This window comes from Chiloscyllium plagiosum, chromosome 4, assembly GCF_004010195.1.
Source record: "Chiloscyllium plagiosum isolate BGI_BamShark_2017 chromosome 4, ASM401019v2, whole genome shotgun sequence".
Taxonomy (NCBI): Eukaryota; Metazoa; Chordata; class Chondrichthyes; order Orectolobiformes; family Hemiscylliidae; genus Chiloscyllium; species Chiloscyllium plagiosum.
Genome location: NC_057713.1, coordinates 46533855 through 46555206, shown reverse-complemented (window position 1 = coordinate 46555206; position 21352 = coordinate 46533855). Strand labels below are relative to the sequence as shown.

The 21352-nt window shown below is 39.3% G+C and overlaps 1 protein-coding gene across 2 annotated transcripts in view; it reads right to left on the bottom strand.

Annotated features, from left to right (window-relative positions):
* Positions 1-375: 375 nt before the first annotated feature.
* The window catches only part of rmdn1 (regulator of microtubule dynamics 1), a 36287-nt gene continuing 15310 nt past the window's right edge, over positions 376-21352 (bottom strand). For both annotated transcript variants that reach the window (XM_043688145.1, XM_043688146.1), the window contains exons 3-10: positions 17793-17880; positions 11128-11287; positions 10960-11049; positions 9872-9927; positions 9283-9370; positions 5069-5099; positions 3406-3539; positions 376-679 (exon numbers count right to left, since the gene is read on the bottom strand). In XM_043688145.1, the coding sequence (XP_043544080.1) occupies positions 629-679; positions 3406-3539; positions 5069-5099; positions 9283-9370; positions 9872-9927; positions 10960-11049; positions 11128-11287; positions 17793-17880 (698 nt within the window). In that variant the 3' untranslated portion in view covers positions 376-628. The remainder of the gene's footprint in view (positions 680-3405; positions 3540-5068; positions 5100-9282; positions 9371-9871; positions 9928-10959; positions 11050-11127; positions 11288-17792; positions 17881-21352) is intronic.

The following is a 21352-nucleotide window of genomic DNA, read 5'->3' as shown; positions in this document are numbered from 1 at the left end:
TATTTATCTTCTGTTGGGTGCTCATAATAAAATTCTCCTTTTAAACCTGACTAGTACTTACAGGTAGGAAAACTGAATAATAAAATGACAGTGATTTCTTCCTGACTTTTTCTGCGTATTTATTTTGTATTTTTTGTTCTGACAGCTGTCCTGTCAAGCTGTTACAGAAAAATAGTTACAATTCACACAATGAACTTTAAAATGATAAAATGGAAGGGACCGTAGGTGATTCGTTTTATGTGAAGTGTGTGACATGTTTTCATAAGGTTTTTTTTTTGGAAATCTGAGCATTGAAAGTGCATCTTTGCACAAGATAATGTGTGATTTTCTTGTGGAAATGGGCCTTTGTTTTTAAATTGAGGCAACAAGCTAGAGTTGAATAGCTTTGCAATTTTTTGTCTTTTTGCTTGAGTTACTAACTGCACAGGAGGAACATGACATTAACATTTTTATTTGCTTAATTCTGTGTCAGGTCTGTACAACTTCATGTAGAATTCTTCTATAATTATAAACGTTAATAAAAAATCCTTTAAATTTATTAAGTCAATTGATTTCCCAGATTATTTTTCAATATTAAATGAGGCAATGTTAACTGGTATTAATTAACCTGATTGTTTTGAGACACTACTCAATGTCGTTTGCTGATCAATTTCAGTAATTCGATAGCTTCTTTTTGAACCTAAAAAGAGAAGACAACTTCAATTATCCACAACTCGTCATCTGCCAAATGACCAAATTCAGTGTTAGAACATTCAATATAAATTTGTATAGAAAGCTTACATTTAATCTTTCAGCAGAGTACACCAAGAAGAAGTGACTATGAAATATGTATAACATGCAAATTAATTTGCATTCTCTTTTACAAGAAAGAGATGCACTCTGGAGAATCACCAGCTGTTTATTTGAAAGGAGCTCAAGATTCTATCACATTCTTCACTTTTGCTGTTATATAGGTCAGATGCAGAGGTATAAAAAGCTGCTACGTCTGGAGGTTGCACATTTTTCAGCCACAATAAAAGTCAACAGTCTTCTCACCTAAACAATTCATTGGCAACAACAGCCAGAAAGTAACTGCAATGCAAAGAAATTTAATCAAATGCTGTCAAATAACCCAAACATTTGGGAAAGCTCAAGTTAGGTAGTATTTGTGGAGAGAAATCTGATGAAAGATCAATGAGCTAGGATTTTTTTTAGCTAATAGATGAAATTGAGGGGGCAGGGAGAACACCAAGTGGTAACAAAGTGAAGGAACAACGGTTGTGTCAAAATGAGGTACAAAGACAGTTAAAGAAAACAAAGATTAACCTAGCCAAACAAAAGGTGGTGAGGAGAAAAAAAACAAGATTCAGATAGAGGTTATAATCCAAAGTTGCTGAAGGCTGAGGTTAAAAGGTTGTAGAGAGCAGAGTCATGAGTATTGCTACTTCAGCCAGCATAGAGCTTCACCATTCAGCACAGGAGCAAAATGGATATTTGAAGTATGTAATGGGAAGCTACCAACAGAAAGCACTGTTACAGCTCAGGCTGTGTATATTTGGTCTCCCCATTGTAGAGATAACATTGAGTAGCAAATACTGCATGCTAAAGTGGAAGTACAATTACTTTCGCTTGGTGTATTTCTGGCCTTTGAAAAAAGATGATAGGGTAGGTAGTGCATCTACATTTGCATGGACCAATGCAATAGGGAAGGGGAGAGATGTTAAGGTGACTTAGTGGACTAGAATAACCAAAAGGCATATTGGGACATTCTTAAGAAAGAAATGTCTTGGAAGTCGCATGGCTTAAGTTACTTTCTTGGCCTTGTTTTCTGGAAATTACATGTCTAGTTTACGGCTTTTTTTCTTTGGGTATAGTTTGAAATTCAGTTGGGGTGCAGCCTGCTGAGAGAGTATGAACCTACCCAGTTGGGTAGAGCATTGAAACCAGTGCACTCTCCAACCTTGGCAGTAATACCTGTAAATCACACTACATGGAAATCCTCAAAGAAAAAGGAGACCTGTCAGAGCACTGGTATGCCAAATAGTTATTGGAACTGATACAGTAGAGAAACTGGGAGAATGGAAAGGAGCAGAAGTGTAGTTGGGGTAGCTGTGTAAGTCCCTAGTATTAATAGCTTATCTTCAGAAACAAAGTCAGTGGCACAACAGGGATGAGTGAGGGAAGGGTGCAAATTGGAGACAAAGTCAATGGAACTTTCCAGTTCATGGCAGAAGGAAGCAGCACCAATAGTCAGCAATGTTCTTGAAAGGCAGGCATAACTCAGGTCCAGATGTCCACAGCAATGTTTTCTTTATTTGCAGGACACACTGCCACAAGGAGGGGGTTGCTGGTGACTGGGGTCTGATTAGGCCTCTGAGGAATATAAGATCTCAGACTATTCTGATTGGGCATCCATACTGAAGAGGAAACAGGGCCAGCAAACAGAAACCTGTTGCAGTGATGTAGAATGTCAAGAGACCGTACAAAGGGAGGAAGGATAGGCAAAATAGGAAGAAAGTAAGCCAAGAACAAATCAAAACAATGGGTCAACCAGGACAATCTTGTTTATGGATGTTGGGAAGAATGTAGAAGTATGCAGTTCAGAGTTAAAGTACGTTGAGATTAGAAGGAAAAGTTCCAGAAGAGATTAAGGAAAGTTTATAGGGTATGGTAATATCACTGGACATTAATCCAAAGGTCCAGGCTAATGCTCTGGGGAAATGCGTTCAAGTACCTTTTGCAGAGGTTGAAACACTGAAATATTATTTGCATGATCCAGTGTTTTGTTACTAATGCTATTCAGTATAAGAGTATCCTGTCCATCATAGAATTAACTGTGTTGGTTGAGTTAGTTATGGAGTTCATACTCCATCAATGAATAAGCAATTGGGCTTTATGTTAAGAAATGTCACAACACAATCTTAAAGTCAAAAACAAAAGCTACATAGTAAGATAAAAATGACCTTAAGATTCTAATCAGTGATAAGAAAGGCATTTTTCTCAAAGGGTTATGTTGGTGAGATTATTTGGCAAAATCTACATTGTTTGGATAAGATCTGCTACGTGAGCTTCCTGCAATTACACAAAATGGTGCATTGGGAAAGCCTGTGGCTAGACTTGATGAAATTAGATCCTTAAAGCAATCACAGTGTCCTGAAAGTACTGTGAAAAATTGCTTGTTTTGATAGACATAATCAGTTTTTTAATATCTTGGCACTATTTTTCACAATTCTGCAACCTAGTACAGTCGTGATTCCAATAGTTACATTATTAACATTTCTATTCTTCCAGATTTCAGAAATAATCTAGTGTTGTCCCAGCTGGAGCTGCTCACTTCAGCTAGGCTGAGACTAAGCAAAATTAGTTGTATCCCATCAGTAACAACATTATTTGCAAATGAGGTTAAATTTGTATGAATGGCCTTACCTGCTTGTCGTCTTCATTACGTGCTGGATAGTCTCTTGCTTTGGTCAGCCATAACAGAGCCAGCTTCTCGTTTTTTAATTTCATGTATGTTTTACCCATCATTAATAAGTTTTTACTGTAGAAATTTGGATCAACTGAAAAACAAAACACACACTAAACTTAAAATTGTTACACTTTAAAGAGTGATATATGGTTCTCTACTCAAACTATTGCAGAAACAAACCTTATTGTCAAAATCATGAATGTTCACATTTTGGTCTCTATTCAATTAAGTTATCAATATACTTGAGAGAGTCATACAGCATGGAAACAGACTCTTCAGTCCAACCAGTTCATGCCAATCATGTTCCAAAACCAACAGTCCCACTTGCCTGCATTTGGCCCATATCCATCCAAACTTTCCCTATTCATGTACTTAACCAAATATCTTTTAAATGTTTTAACTGTACTTGCATCCACCACTTCCTCATATTCCACAGTTCATTCCACACATTAACCATTCCAAAAAGGCTGCCTCTCAAGCCCTTTTTAAATCGTTCTCTTACCTTAAAAATACACACCCTAGTTTTGAATTCCTCATGCTACAGAAAAGACCCTCGCTATCCACTTTATCTATGCTCCTCATTATTTTATAAACCTCTATAAAAGGTCACCCTTCAACCTCCTGCACTGCAGTAGAAGTCCCACACTATCTTTACAACTTAGACCTTCCATTTCCAGCAACATCCTGGCTAATCTTTTCTGAACCCTCTCCAATTTAATAATATCCTTCCTAAAGCAGGATGACCAGAAATGTACACAGTGCTCCAGAACAGGCCTCATCAACATCCTGTACAACCTCAACATAACACCCCAAGTCCTATCTAAAGAGCACCCTTCCCACACATGAAGCAAATTTCAAAGGATTATGTACCTGAATCCCTAGGTCTCGGTTCTATAACACAACAGAGTCCTACCAGTAATTGCATTAGTCTTGCCCTTGTTTTTTGCCAAACTTAAACTCCATCTGCTACTCCTCACCCCAGTGACTCAATTATAGAGTAAGTCATACAGCATAGAAATGGACCCTTCGGTCCGACCAGCCCATGCTGACCATAGACCCACTTGGCCCAAATCCCTACAAACATTTCTTAATCAGCTGTACAGCACTGAAACAGACCCGTCAGTGCAATCCATCGATGATTCAGGATATGGACAAAACACCAGCAAGTGGGACTAGACTGCCAACCAAACATCTTGAATTAATCTAGTCCCATTTGTCAACATTTGGCCCATAATCCCTCAAAACCCTTCCTATTAATATACCTGTCCAGATGCCTTTTAAATGTTGTAATCAGCTTCCACCACTTCCTCTGGCAGCTCATTCCATACACACACCTTCCTTTGCATGAACACATTGCCCTTTAGGTCCCTTTTAAATCTTTCCCCTCACCTTAAACCTATGCCATCTACCTTTGGACGCATGTGAACTTTGAAATTATGTCAACTTAAATACTATGAAAGTAATAGGTATGGTACAAGTGATATGATTTAAAGTTTAATACAACATATTTAATTTAACTATACAAATGAAATGCATTTATTAATTTAATACGCAGTATTTAATAGTTCAACGGGATACAATTCTGTGCAACTAGAGGAGTTAGGCTTATTGAGTTCCTACCTTGCTCAGCCTTGTTAAAATATTGGAGTGCCTAAAACAAAAATGACTCAATTTTAGTATCTTCTACAATGTTCTTCAGGCAGTAACATGTGCAACACACAAGCGCCAAGCAATAATTTCCCCTTGACGTATAATGGCAATACAATTCTTGAATCCTCCATCAACCATCAACCAGATGTTAAACTGGACTATGCTTATAAAATACTACAAGTATGGAGAATGTTGCAAGAAGTAAATCACCTCACAATCTCTAAATTCCCTACACCATCAACACATCAGCAATATATTCGAAAACTTGCCTGGATGAAATGTAGCTCTAAAAACACTAAGTTCAACAGATCAAAATATGTTTTTTTATTGGTACCCAATCTACCATCTTAAACATCCATTCCTTCCACTGTCAAAGCAGAGTATCAGTCCTATGCCATATAGAAAATGAACTGCAGTAACGTATTCCTTTGACAACACCTTCCAAAACTACAATCTCTACCTGCTGGATGACAAGGGCAACAGATTAGAGAATATCACCACCTGCAAGTTCCCTTGCAAACTATACACCATCCCAACTTAAAATTATATCATGGTTCTTTCAGTCACTGGGTCAGAAACTTGGAACTTTCTTTGCACCACTGACATAACTACACCAGATGAACCACAGAATTTCCAGAAAGCAGTTCACCACCATCATCTCATTTATGGCAGTTAGGGGTGAGCAGCAAATGTGGGCATTTAAAATGACATCCGATTTAAAATAATTAAGTGCAAAATATGAAATGTATTTCTAATAGAGGCATTGTAATGACAGAGACAGATTAGCATTTTTCTAGAAAGACAAAAATATTTTTAATCATCAAAGTGTCTCTCATGGCTCCATGTCATCCTAAATCATTTTGTTATCATAAGAAACAACAGCAGCTAATTTACACAGAGTAAGATCACACAAGTAGAACTTTAATAGGGACCAAATAATTCACTTTAAATGATGTTGGCTCAGGCATTAAAACTAAGCCAGGCCATTGAACAGAATTCCCCAAATCATCTTCACTCGGTGAGAGACTAGTGGCAGACTGTGGCAACAGCCAGTGGACAGATCACATGGAGGCTCTCTGCGTTGGTCTGCTGCGGACAGCCTTTGGAGGCAGACTGTGATGTTTGTCTTCTTAACTTTGCTTCTTGTTTTCTCTAATCTACAGTCATAATATGTATAGCTAACATAACTTCTTTCTTCTTCGTTTCTCTATTCTGTAACTGAGGGTTGTACCTAGGTCTCTAAGATGATACTATAAGTAGAGACTTATAGACTTTTCACTGTACTCATTTGAGTATGTGATAATAATAAAGCTAATTCAATTCAATTCAAATTACTGGCATGAGGGCTTTTACACCTACCTAAGGGTGGACAGTGCCTTTGTTTAACATATCGTCCAGTGGATTATTTCCTCAGTACTTCACTAGTGGGCTGGTCTGGATTTTGTGTTCTAATTTCTGGAGTGTGTCTCACCTTCTGACTCAGAGGCAAGATTGCTACCAACTAAGCCATCACTGACAAATGAGGAGTCACCTTAAAACCCAATGCTCTGACTGGGTCCAAAAAGACATGTTGATAAACTCCTTGATACTTTCCATTCCTAAATGCAACAGAGAGCCATTTTTTAACCTAACACTGCTCATCAGATGTTAACATTATGTAGCATGTAAACACTTTGCTTCAGCACACCATTACTCCATTACTTTACCTACTATGTTGTACTGACTAATCGAATGATTGATTTATTTATTGTCATGTATACTGAAGTACAGTGAAAGCTTTGTTTACAAGCAATACAGGCAGATCATAGTATGCAAGAATGTACAGATCAAAAAGATTTAGACAGAGGCATACAGGTTACATTGCTTATTGAGGCTAGAGAATCCATTCATCAGTCTAATAATGGTCAGAAAAAAACCTGCCCCTGAACCTGTTATTGCGTATGTTCAGGCTTCTGTATCTCTCCTGCCTGAAGGAATCCCAAGTGCATCTGTATGATGACTATTTTCCCTGTGGTTATTGCTATTCTTGTCGTGTAGCTTGTCCCCTAATTAGGGCCATGATCCAACAGAAGAAATTTAAAATGAAACTTTGGATGGATATATGAATAGGAAGGGTTTGGAGGGATATGGGCCGGGTGCTGGCAGGTGGGACTAGTTTGGGTTGGGATATCTGTTCGGCATGGACAGGTTGGACAGAAGGGTCTGTTTCCATGCTGTACATCTCTATGACTTGAAGTTGTTCAGATTTGATCTAATCTGATCAAACACTGATGTGATCTTACCATTTATAAATTAGTCATTGTTGCTTTATGAATTCTTTGTTAGTTACAAAATACTTTAGGATGTCATGGAGTCATGAAAGACAACTTGTAGATTAATGATTAAAATTGATTTTGTCATTCCAGAGACATGTTAAGCTGTCTCTGTCATTTTGTTGCTTACACTAAAAATGCTGAACGCAGAATGGGCACAGACTCCCTTTAAGCCTAAGCTTTGGGTTCAAGTCCCACTCTAGGATATGAAGGCTACAGAAGGGGTATTCATAACATGGCTAAACAGGTTAATTATCAACTTTTAAATCTTTCCAATCACAATGGCAGGCAGTAAGAGCAGAACAGGCTTCTATTCAGCCATGCTTGATATAGTTTAGAGACCTCGAAATATAGCCTCTGGTGACAGACTGGTTCCAGGAGAAATCAGCCATGGAAACATAGATAAATACATACAAGCACATGGCTGATGAAATCTAACAGAGGGAAGTGTCAAATGTTACATTTTGGAATGGAAGGACTGAAAATATAAATTAAATAGTACCACTTGAAATGTGATGCAAGAGCAAGCAAGAGTTGGGGGTGTCTGGACACAATTCTTAGAAGGTGGCAAGACATGTTGTGCAGATGATTAGAAAATGACACTCAATTTCTGCTGTTGTTAGTAGAGGCACAGAATATAATACTAGAGAACTTAAAGTAAGTCTCAGTACCCTGTTGAATTTTGGGTACCACTTTGAGAAGGACACTAAGATGAGAGGGAGGTTTTGTAGGAGCACAAGTGGACCATTTGTCATTGAATAGAATCAGGGCTGATACGATGTGGAATTTACTCCATCTTCCTCCCTGTCCTCTATCACCCTGGAATCCCCTGTAACTCAGCATTAATAATATTGACACTATCTCCATATCTTGCTGGAGGAGAGAATTCCAAACACTAACAACACTCTAAAAGAGAAAAGTCCCCCTTATTTCAAATAGGAGAACTCTTTTTTTGAAACTGTGCCCCAGTTCTCGAATTATCCACAATGGGAAGTATCCTCTTAGCCTCTAAGGATCTTATGTGTTTCAACAAGATCGCTACTCATGCTTCTAAAGTACAGCAAGTACAGAACCAAATATTTATTTACGAGAATGTCACCATGGATGACTGATTTGAAGTGGAGAGAGTGTGGAAACTGGAATTGTTCTTCTTAGAGTAGGGAAAGTTCAGAGGTCATCAAAAACATGAATGTATTTGGTAGAGTAGGAAAACTGTTTCCAGTGATATAAGCACTTGTAACCCAGGGCCAGGGATTTAAGATAATCAGCAAAAGAACCGAAGGTGAAGTGAAGAAAGTTTTTAAAGAAACATTGTGAGTTGTTAGGGAAGCCGTTTCAATGGTATGTTTCAAAAGGCTAAATACTTGAAGGAAAAATTCTGTGGAACTATGGTAAGGAACAAGCATGTGGACTTATAAACTTGCACTATCAAAGAGACAGAAACTAATAAAAATTGAAAGGACTGCAGATGCTGTAAATCAAAAACAAAAAACAGAAGTTGCTAGAAAAGCTCAGCATGTCTGGCAGCAACTGTGCAGAGAAATCAAAGTTAATATTTCAGGTCTGGTGACCCTTCCTCATAACAGAGGATCACCTGTTTACTCCCTAATATCATTTTCAGTGCATTACATTGCTCTTAGCTGGTCACAGGATGTGGGTGTCACTTGCTCGGCCAGCATTTATTGCTCCATCCGAGTTGCCATTAAGTAATCTGGAAACTACTTTCAACTCAATTTGTGACCCAAAAGACCCAAATGTGAAGGAAACAGAAGCTGTAATCAAAAGGCAACCATTGCAAAAGACCATTACAAATAAATGTTTGCAATTTCAAACGAACGTGCAGAAAGTACTGAGTTATTAGCTTTATTTTACCTCTTCATAAGAGGAGCTTGGTGGTGTGGCAAAGAACATAGCAGCTATTTTCTGTTGGACCCAGGGCAATTCTGCAAATGTAAAACACCTTCAGAGAAATAAATGAGAACAAATAAAACTTTCAACTACATCTTCATAACATGATACAAATGGGATTTTAACACTATCTAATTGACAGGTTACAAACAATCTTCATTTTGCTTGTTGTCTAGTATAATATCAAACGTAACAACAGTGATGTAGGATCAGAGTCTATGCAGTTAAGTATAATAGCTACTTTAACTGCTTCACTCCCAACACACATTGCAGAACATTGCACTCAACAGCATAGTTATCCATTAGTGTTCAGCAGACTTATCTATCAACTTCTAACTAGATACGGCACTGAAGGTAACTGTAAATAAAACAGGAGATTAAACAATTTAGTTTAGTCATATGCTCTTTAACAGTTAGTACAACAAAATGTTTAAAAGCAGCAATGTGAGATACTTGCAGTTCCAGTGATGAATGTTAATGCCTTTTACAAATTTTAAACAATGTTAGAATGAGTCTCAGTAAGTAGAACTGCCCAATACGATAAGGTTCCTACCATAATCCCATTAAATGAATCGATGTTGCATCTTTGGGATTAAGCTCAATAGCTTTCTGAAAGAGAAGAAAAGTTTTTCAAATAATTTTCTATCAAGATTTTATTTCTTCCATTGATAAAAGTAAATTTCACAAAGTCGCCACAGAAGAAATGACCTTTGGTTTTATTAAAAGCTGTTTCTCAATTCAATCTGCTGGTTACAGAATCACAGAATTGTTTCAGCACAGAAAGAGGCCATTTGGTCTTTCGTGTCTGCACTAGCTCACTAAATGAACAATTTTTCTAGTGCCATTCCCCAATCTTCTCCCTATCATTGTACGTTCTTCCTTTCAGATGACAATCTAATTCCCACTTCTCCTGCTTCATATTCTACATGTGAATCTACATCTCCCTTCTAACTAATTAAGGAGACATTAAGGTCTAATTACTGTCCACTCTCTAACCCCAAATTTACTGCCAGGGTGCAAAGTTCATGGAAGACTGACCTGCATCTATTATTCTTTAATTCAGCTCACCTACGCCCAAGTGATAAAACAACAACAGAAATTGCTGAAGAAACTCAGCACGTCTGGCAGCATCTGTGGAGAGAAAGCAGAGCTAACGTTTCAAGTCCGGTGATCCTTCTTCAGACATAAAACTTGCCCTTTCCAAACTTGTCAAGAAGTCCTTAATTACCATACATATCCCAAACCCATTTCCCTCTTCTAGTTCTAAATACTTTGTATCTAGAAATATTGAGCTGTCAGATCTACTTCAATTGAAGTCATGTTTCTGTCAAGAATACATCATTTCCCTTCAGTTTTCTTATTTTTTGTTTTATATATTTACAGCCAAACAACGTAATGCAACCCACTCATATTACTCAAAGACCCTTTCCTCCTCAGTTTTCCCCACTTTCTTTTATTCTCCTTTTTCAAACTTGTTTCTTTTTTAACTATTTTGACATTTCACTGCATTTATTTCTAACTCCTTCCCAAATTACCTCTAATTAGGTTTCTCAATCTTCCCTTTACCAGCAGCAGGGTGACTTTTCACAAAATGAAAATCATGAAAATAAATGTGGTAATAATGGAAGGTTTCACATTTACCTGAAAATGTTCTTTAATGACATATGCATTCGAAATTTTAGTCTTGATACCCTCGTAGTCTCCAACATCACTGATACAAATAGCATACCACTGCACAGATTAAAAACAAATTAAAATCACAAGCAGGTAGAAACTTAAAAAAAAACATTGGAAATAAATATGCATTACCTTATGAGCAGCAAAGCTCAATTCATTTTGCTCCAGCGCTTTTTCAGCAAACTCCAAAGCCTCATATGTCAGCTGTTTCTTCCTTTCCACTGAAGTGCTTTCCAGCTGTGCCAAATCTCTTGACGCACGTGCTAGACGCCACAGTAGCTCATCATTTGTACTAGATAAAACAAGGAATTCAACTTGTCTGTTTTAAATTTCAGTTTTGCAAATGTCCTGCTTCCAATTTTTTTTTCTTTTAATTCAGGACCATATGCCAAGCAGGAAAACACAAATTAACCATTCTGAGGTTAACACTAATGTCATATCTCAATAGAGAACACAGACTTGGATTAAGTTGGCCCACAACTAAAATACATTGGATGAATGTTGAAAGACAACATAAAATAGGGGTGCAGGAGCACAGCGACCTGGGTGTATATGTGCACTGATCATTGAAGGTGGCAGGAAAGGTGGAGAACAGTTTATAAAACATTATAAAATGTTCTCGACTTTATTGATAGGGGCATACAGTATAACAGTAAGGAGGTGATGTTCAAATTACTTAAGATACTTGTCAGAATTCAGCCTGATTATTAAATAGTGTGGGCCCCACATTATAAGAAAGATGTGAATGCATTTGAGAGACTGCAGTAGCAATTTACAAGGTCAGTTCCATGAATGAGAAACTTCAGTAATGAGCATAGTTTGAAGAAGCCGGAGATCGAGGGGTGACCTGGCAGAGGTTTATAAAATCATGAGGGGCATGGAGAGGATAAATAGACAAAGTCTTTTCTCTGGCGTGGGGGAATCCAGAACTAGAGGGCACAGGTTTAGGATGAGAGGAGAAAGATATCAAAGAAACCTATGGGGCAACTTTTCCATGCAGAGGGTGGTGCGTGTATGGAATGAGCTGTCAGAGGAAGTGGTGGAGGCTGGTACAATTACAGCATTTAAAAGGCACCTGGATAAGTATATGAATAGGAAGGGTTTAGAGGGATATGGGGGCATTCTAGCGAAGTTTGCCGATGATACGAAGTTAGGTGGACAGGCAGGTAGTACTGAGGAAGTGGGGAGGCTACAGAAGGATCTAGACAGGTTGGGAGAGTGGTCCAGGAAATGGCTGATGGGATTTAACGTGAGCAAGTGCGAGGTCTTGCACTTTGGCAAAAAGAATAAAAGCATAGACTACTCTCTAAATGGTGAGAAAATTAATAAAGCCAAAGCACAAAGGGATCTGGGAGTGCTAGTCGAGAATTCTCTAAAGGTAAACATGCAGGTTGAGTCCATGATTAAGAAAGCGAATGCAATGTTGTCTCTTATCTCAAGAGGGTTGGAATATAAAAGCAGAGATGTACTACTAAGACTTTATAAAGCTCTGGTTAGGCCCCATTTGGAGTACTGTGTCCAGTTTTGGTCCCCACACCCCAGGAAGGACATACTGGCACTGGAACGTGTCCAGCGGAGATTCACACGGATGATCCCTGGAATGACAGGTCTAACATATGAAAAACGGCTGAGGATACTGGGATTGTATTCGTTGGAGCTTAGAAGATTAAGGGGAGACTTAATAGAGACATACAAAATAATACATGGCTTGGAAAAGGTGGATGCTAGGAAATTGTTTCAGTTAAACGAGGAGACTAGGACCCGTGGACACAGCCTTAGAATTAGAGGGGGTCACTTCAGAACAGAAATGCGGAGACATTTCTTCAGCCAGAGAGTGGGCCTGTGGAATTCATTGCCACGGAGTGCAGTGGAAGCCGGGACGCTAAATGTCTTCAAGGCCGAGATTGATAGATTCTTGTTGTCTCGAGGAATTAAGGGCTACGGGGAGAACGCTGGTAAGTGGAGCTGAAATGCGCATCAGCCATGATTGAATGGCGGAGTGGACTCGATGGGCCGAATGGCCTTACTTCCACTCCGATGTCTTATGGGCCATGTGGGCCATATGGGTCATAATGGGACTAGATTAGATTGGGACATCTGGTCAGCGTGGATGATTTGGACTGCACGGTTTGTTTCCGTGCAGTACATTTCTATGACTTTAAGTCGGGGTGTTCTCCTTGGGGAAATGGCTGGATATGATTTGGTAAGATTTTCAAAACTGTGAGCTAACTGGACAGAGTAGATAGGGAGAAGCTGTTCCACATGGAAAAGAAAGAAAATGAGAGGGAGAAGAATTAAAGTGATGTACAAACAAAGCAAGAGAAAACCTTTTCACACAGTGAGTAGTTAGGGTATTGATTGTACTGCCTTAAACTAAGGCACTCATGAGGTCATTTGATGATATTTTGGATCGAAGTGGCAGGCTGCAATAGGTGAAAAGGCAGGCGATTGGCACTAAGTAATAAAATCAAATAGTCAAAATTATTTGAATATGCCTACATTTAAAGCAGCTACTGTAAAATCATCTTTATCATTCACACTAGCAAATTATTACTTTGTATATTAAACTGTACAATACCACATGTCTGACACAATTAAATCCTTCTTGGAAATGTGGTGTACATTTTAATGTTAGAAAAAAAACACTCAACTGACTTCCACTGTCTGATGCATTGCAGTAGACCTTTGAGTAAGCATTTTTAATAAAACAGCATTCACAAAGTATGTCAATTCTGATTTTTTTTTATTTTTCTAAATGCAGAAAAATGCTGCATCACTTGAATAAATGACTTCTGATAATAAATGAAATAAAAACAAAGTTGCTGAAAAATCTCAGCAGGTCTGGTAGAACTGGAGTTCTGAAGAAGGGTCACTGGAACCAAAACGTTAACTGATTTCTCTCCACAGATGCTGCCAGGCGTGCTGATATGTTCAAGCAATTTCTGTTTTTGTTTCAGATTCCCACCATCCACAATTCTTTTGGTTTTCTGATAATACATACATGTCACATTCGACATGCAGTTAATACCAGGATTAAGGAAATAAGCACATACGAATTTGAATAAGCAGTTTAATATAGCGAGGTCCCTTCAAGATTCTGACTACTTTTCATTTTGCTACACATGTTCTTGCAAAGACACAAATTAATCTCAACTCTTTTCTGAATGCTTCAAGTAAATCAGTCCAAATTTTGAAATAATAACAGAAAATCTTGGAAATAGTTGGCAGTTCTGCCAACATCTGTGGTAAAGTAAGTAGAATTAACTTTTCAAGTTGATAACGTTTCATCAGAACTGGAAAAAGTTAAAGGTGCAAGAGGTTTTAAGCAAGCAAGGCTATCAAATGTGGATGAGCATGGAAAAGGAATTAAATTTCTGTACCATTATGGAAGATTGGATGCGAGCCTAACAGGTATAGTTAGTAAGTCTGCAGATGACACCAAAATTGGAGGTGTAGTGGACAGCGAAGAAGGTTACCTCAGATTACAACAGGATCTGGACCAGATGGGCAGATGGAGTTTAATTCAGATAAATGCGAGGTGCTGCATTTTGGAAAAGCAAATCTTAGCAAGACATATACACTTAATCGTAAGGTCCTGGAGAGTGTTGCTGGACAAAAAGACCTTGGAGTGCAGGTTCATACCTCCTTGAAAGTGGAGTCGCAGGTAGATAGGATAGTGAAGAAGGCGTTTGGTATGCTTTCGTTTATTGGGCAGAGTATTGAGTACAGGAGTTGGGAGGTCATGTTGCGGCTGTACAGGACATTGGTTAGGCCACTGTTGAAATATTGTGTGCAATCCTGGTCTCCTTCCTATCGGAAAGATGCTCTGAAACATGAAATGGTTCAAAAAACATTTACAAGGATGTTGTCAGGGTTTGAGAATTTGAGCTATGGGGAGAGGCTGAATAGGATGGGGCTGTTTTCCGTGGAGCGTCAGAAGCTGAGGGGTGACCATATAGAGGTTTACAAAATTATCAGGGGCATGGATAGGATAAATAGACAAAGTCTTTTCCCTGGGATCGGGAAGTCCAGAACTAGAAGGCATACTTTTAGGTGAGAGGGGAAAGATATAAAAGGGTCCTAAGGGGCAACTTTTTCACACAGAGGGTGGTATGTGTATGGAATGAGCTGCCAGAGGAAGTGGTGGGGGCTGGTACAATTGCAACATTTAAAAGGCATTTGAATGGGTATATGAATAGGAAGAGTTTGGAGGGAGATGGGCCGGGTGCTGGCAGGTGGGACTAGATTGGGTTGGGATATCTGGTCGGCATGGACGGGTTGGACCTAAGTGTCAGTTTCCATGCTATACATCTCTATGACTCTAAATGGCAGATATTGCAAGAAAAATAGGAATAGTAATGGAACAAGTAAAAAAAAATTGCAAGTATTTCGAGGAGTCGGATATGGGAAGATTATGAACAGTTGCCAGCCGAAAGAAAATATTAAAAAGCAAAAACCTGAAAAGGAAAATAAAATTATAATCTGAAATTGTAATACAGTACGTATTTGTGAATCCAAAAGTCTATAAAATACCAAGTCAACAGATAAGATGGTGTTCCTCAAGTTTACATTGAGGTTCACTGGAAGTGTAAGAGGTTGAGGTCAGAGTTGGAGCAAAATGGAGGATTAAAATTATAGGCAACTTAAAGATTTTTTAAAATTCATTCATGGGAAGTGGGCTTTCCTGACTGGGCCTCATTTACTGGAGAAAGTGAGGTCTGCAGATGCTGGAGATCAGAGATGGAAATGTGTTGCTGTAATTTAATCTAATCTAATCTAGCCCCTACACTTCTCTTGTAGCCACTGTACAAACACAGTGGGCAGTAAATGAGGCCCAGAGATGGAAATGTGTTGCTGGAAAAGCGCAGGTCAGGCAGCATCTAGGGAACAGGAGAATCGATGTTTCGGGCATTAGCCCTTCTTCAGGAATGAGGGAAGAAGGGCTAATGCCCGAAGGAATGAGGGAAGAAGGGCTCATTCCTGAAGAAGGGCTAATGCTCGAAACGTCGATTCTCCTGTTCCCTAGATGCTGCCTGACCTGCTGCGCTTTTCCAGCAACACATTTCCATCTCTGGGCCTCATTTACTGCCCACTGTGTTTGTACAGTGGCTACAAGAGAAGTGTAGGGGCTAGATTAGATTAGATTACATTACAGTGTGGAAACAGGCTCTTCGGCCCAACAAGTCCACACCGACCCGCCGAAGTGTAACCCACCCATACCCCTACTTTTACCCCTTACCTAACACTACGGGCAATTTAGCATGGCCAATTCACCTGACCTGCACATCTTTGGACTGTGGGAGGAAACCGAAGCACCCGGAGGAAACCCACGCAGACACGGGGAGAACGTGCAAACTCCACACAGTCAGTCGCCTGAGGCGGGAATTGAACCCGGGTCTCTGGCGCTGTGAGGCAGCAGTGCTAACCACTGTGCCAACAGCAGGTAAATCATCCCTAACTCACCAAAGCCTACCCACAAGGTACAAGTCATGAATATGATGGAATACTTGTCATTTGATGAGTGCAGCTTCAACAACACTCAATAAGTTTGACACCATTCAAAACAAAGAAGCTTGACACTGTGTTGTACAGTGGCTAGTCTAGTGCAGTTACTGGTCATTGCTAAGTCCCAGGATGTTGAGGTGCCGTCTGTTTGCCTGTCCTTGCACACAAAGTGGCCTGGCAGCAGCACTGAAGGGGTCAGTGAGCTCCAAATTGTACTCCTGAAGTGCTGAATTCTATTAAAAGTTAGTGCCACGATGATGTAGTGAGGCTTGCTAATGCAATGTCTATGGATGGAGGGCATGTGCAACTGCTGCCCATGAAGCTTGCCCTGAGGTGCTGTGAAACGCTAGCTATGGAGCTGCCTGGTACCCGCACAGTGCTCATGTCAGGAATTGTCACCCACTAGTTTCACTCCACTACTTGGAGAAATAGAAAACTGGTTAGAAATGAGGCAAGCTTAGGTAATAATGGGGTGTTAATGAGTGTAAATGGGCCTCTTGCCACTCACTACTGAGATTGTCATCTTGCCAAAAAAGCCTTGCGTAGAGAATCTACCCTTTTCTTCCCCGACATCAACAACCTTGTATTCCAATCTTGCAATATTTCCCCAACTTACTCATCTTTGCCAACACTGCTCAAGGGCTGGCAAATTTCCGATGATGAACTCTTTCTGTCCACAGATGCTATTAAACTTGCTAAACATTTCCAATATTTCACTCGCATATCTGCAGTATTTTATTTTAGTTTCAATTTTAATTTTACTTTGTACTTACATTGGCCAAGAGTTAAGATTAAAGTGGTGCTGAAAATGCACAGCAGGTCAAGCAGCTGCCTGACCTGCTGTGCTTTTCCAGCACCACTCTAATCTTGACTCTGATCTCCAGCATCTGCAGTCCTCACTTTCACCAATATGCCAAGAGTTGTCAACTCTCACGTGAAAAGCATTCATCCTTCTATAGCAAAGAGGTCAACAAAAATTTACCTCTTGTACTAAGCCACTGACAATAATTAACTCAAATATATATGTACAACTTGGATTTAAAGTCAATGCATGTAATTAATACTGAAGTTTAATTTGAGCTGAAGATATCCACAGGTGACTAAAAAGCACCAGTAAAGCACACTTGATTTGCTTCTACTTAATAGTAAGCAATCCCTCTTTGAGGGTTCAAGATATTAATGGCATTCCATGGTTTACAAACTCAGTTCAAAGAAACATTAGACAGAGAACACCGAGTGGCAGGTAATTAACACAGCTGAATGCTTCATGTATACGTTGGTTGAGAGATTACCTGTTCTTGTGTTCAATAAGGAGGTGATAAAGTTTTTCCACTTCTCCAGTGCCATAAAGATAGTCAGCACGGTCTATAATTTCTTCCACTGGAAATCCAAAGAATAATTGATATCACACAAAACATTGTCTTATATATGTAACAGTTAAAAATTGCAGATATTTCCAGGAGCATCATGCATTTATCAAATCACAAGACTGTGAAACTCTTGAGTAGTAAAGCAATACTGCAGGTTATAAAATCTGTAAGCAATTTTAAGGACAAACTTGATTGAGTTTTTGAGAAAGTTACCAAAAAGATTTTGGTACAGTACAGTAGACATTGTTTACTTGAATTTTAATAAAGCCTTTGACAAGGTTCTGCATGGTAGACTAATTAGTAAAGTTAAGTCATGTACAAATCAAGATGAGCTTGTCAATTGGACACATAATTGACTTAAAGGCAGGAGACAGAGTGGTAGCGAAGGGTTGCTTTTCCGACTGGAGACCTGTTCCACAGGGATCGGTTCTGGGTCATCATTTATTGAGCATTGTAAGTGGTTCAATATTGTAATATCTGCCCAAGAGTCACAGCACTACAAAAGATATACAGATGATTCCTCACTTTGCTAAGATAGCAATACCAATTAGGATAAACATGTCACTGGAGCATTGCAAGCTTATTAGATTTAACTTATGTAATACCCATGCTAAATACAAAAATGACTTTTTTAAAAAGTCAACACATAAAATATTCTTTCATCTGTATAATATTGTGAAAATAAAAGGTTACATTGAACATGCTACGTTACTAATATTATTTCACTCAGTTTATTCTATCTGATTCCCTGGTTGCATCGATGTAATGCCTAATGTTACATCCATTATCACAGATACGAAAACAGCATCACATCATGAAATATTTTTCTTCAAGACAACACACTGTATGACAAGAAAGTTATACTAATCTGCTCAATTTAAACATTAGTTTATTTAATGTGGTATCTGAAAGGTAATACACAAGTAGCACAGAGTTACAATTCATACTCCATTAACGGAAATCAAGCCCCGCTAATCCCAAAGTTCCTCTAATCCCGCCTCATTCCTATCCAAGGTCCTAGACAGACTGGCTGCACTGTTGACAATGTGCTCTTTTCTACACTGGGGAGACTAGGCATGACTTCTTTGCAGGACAACTACATTCTGCCTGTGTAAATGATCCTGAGCTTCCAGTTGCTTGCCACTTCAACACATGTTCCCTGACCAAGGTTAACTGCCACAGCAAGACTTAAACCACTTGGGAACCCAGCTCCAGAGGTGTGTATTAATATCTCTGATCAATTTGATTCGAAAATATCTTACAGATTTGAAGCGGCTCTTGTGCCACAGTGGTAATCTCCCTGCCTCTGAGCCAGGAGGCTCAGGATCAAGTCCTAACTGCTCCAGAGATGTGTGATAGAATTAGAAAATTTGATTAGAAAATTAAAGTAAAAACCATACTAGATTTGACTGCCTAAGAGACTGAAAGAAGAATTTTCTAAAACACCATTTTCTCATATTGCTCCTTCAAGTGTGTGCCTATGAGGAGATAACATAGCTAAGTTACAGGTAGGAAACAGAGCTAAGTATCTAATCATGATGCTTCAGTAGTCCTGTGCAGGAAGCATACTCAATGAATCAAACTGAGCTAACAGCTTGCAAAAATGGAGCTTAATGGCTAAAGAGCTGTGCAGAATCTCCCAAGCTAGCTACATTAGATCTGGTTTGTCAGGGCATTGCTTAACATATTACTAACACTTGCAAACATTTTGCCTGCAGCACCCACTGTTTCTCACAGCAAACAGCAGAAACTATTTGAGAGATTTGTTGGTAACATACTCAAAAATAGTAAGGAACCAGAAGACAGATTTAAAGTGAATGGTAAAAGAAGCAGAGAGAAGTTGAAGAGTTTTTTTTTATTTTGCACCAAGTTATGTAGTACTGTATATTTTTTCATGCTTTAAGCTAAGTTGTGTGTTTGCATTTGTCCTCATTAATATTCTCACTAGGAGCACCATTTGCAACAAGGGGAGTAGCACTGGTGCATATCATGGGAAACTGCGGATAATGCAAGTTAGAGAACGTATTGGGATATATTAATAGGATTGGATGAGAAGAGGCTTGGGTCGATCCTACAGACCAACTATACCAAAAATATCATTCCTAAGTATTTCTATTTATGGTGTCAATCACTCCATAAGTGCTCTTAGCATCTCTCATTGTTCTATACTACTTCCAATGAAAGAGACTCTCCACTGCTGTAACCTAGAGATATCTACTTCCTCAATCGTTCTGAAGATGGACCCAATCAGTAAGTATGATCAGCTTTACAGCGTTCAGTTATTGCGACTAGTCTCTTGCACAAGAAAGGGCACCGAGGGATTGACAATAAATGCTGGCCAAGCCAGCACCAGTCACATCCAGAAAACACACAACTTCAACTTACAAAAATAAAAGTAAAATATTGCACATACTGGAGCTCTGAAACTTAAACTGAAAGTGCTGGAGAAATTCAGGAGATTTGGCAGTATCTTTGGAGATAGAAACAAAATTAACATTTCAAGTTTAATGTTACTGGTCTTTGGAAATCAGATTGGTTCATTGGGCTCTGAAGTCATTTTTGACTTGAAATGCTACATTTGTTTCTTTCTCGATAGCTACTACGATCTCCACGTCCTTTCTTCTCTAGAGCGTCTGACTCAGCTGCTGCTTTGTTGCAAACTGACTTATCACAGTCATACAAAGACCAAAAAAAATCTAATGCAGGAAGTGAAAGGCATGTTTCAAACTAAAGCATTGCTACTTGATTTGGAACAATGATAAAAATTCCTGAATTGCTTCACAATTGAAGAATTTATGTAGCAATCCTGAACTTGAAAGATTCATAATTTCTCTTCCTGCTAATATGCTTGGAAAGGCAGTGGATTGAACTATTATAATATTCAGACTCTCAGTATTTTCCACAGCTCTAGTGTATTCCCCATTTAGAGGAGAAAGTGAGGTCTGCAGATGCTGGAGATCAAAGTTGAAACTTTATTGCTGGAACAGCACAGCAGGTCAGGCAGCATCCAGGGAACAGGAGATTCGACGTTTCGGGCACAGGCCCTTCTTCAGGAATGAGCAGAGAGTGTTCAGCAGGAGAAGATAAAAGGTAGGGAGGAGGGACTTGGAGGAGGGGCGTTGGAAATGTGATAGGTGGAAAGAGGTCAAGGTGAGGGTGATAGGTCGGAGTAGGATGGAGGCGGAGAGGTCAACAAGAAGACTGCAGGTCAGGAAGGCGGAGCCGGGCTGGAGGGATTCGGCTGAGACAAGGTGGGGGGAGGGGGGATGAAGAAACTGGTGAAGTCCAAGTTCATCCCCTGTGGTTGGAGGGTTCCCAGTCGGAAGATAAGACGCTCCTCCTCCGACCGTCACGTTGTTGTGGTTTGGCGGTGGATGAGTCCAATGACCTGCATATCCTCGGTGGAGTGGGAGGGGGAGTTGAAATGCTGTGCCACAGGGTGGTTGGGTTGGTTCGTCCGGATGGCCCAGAGGTGCTCTCTG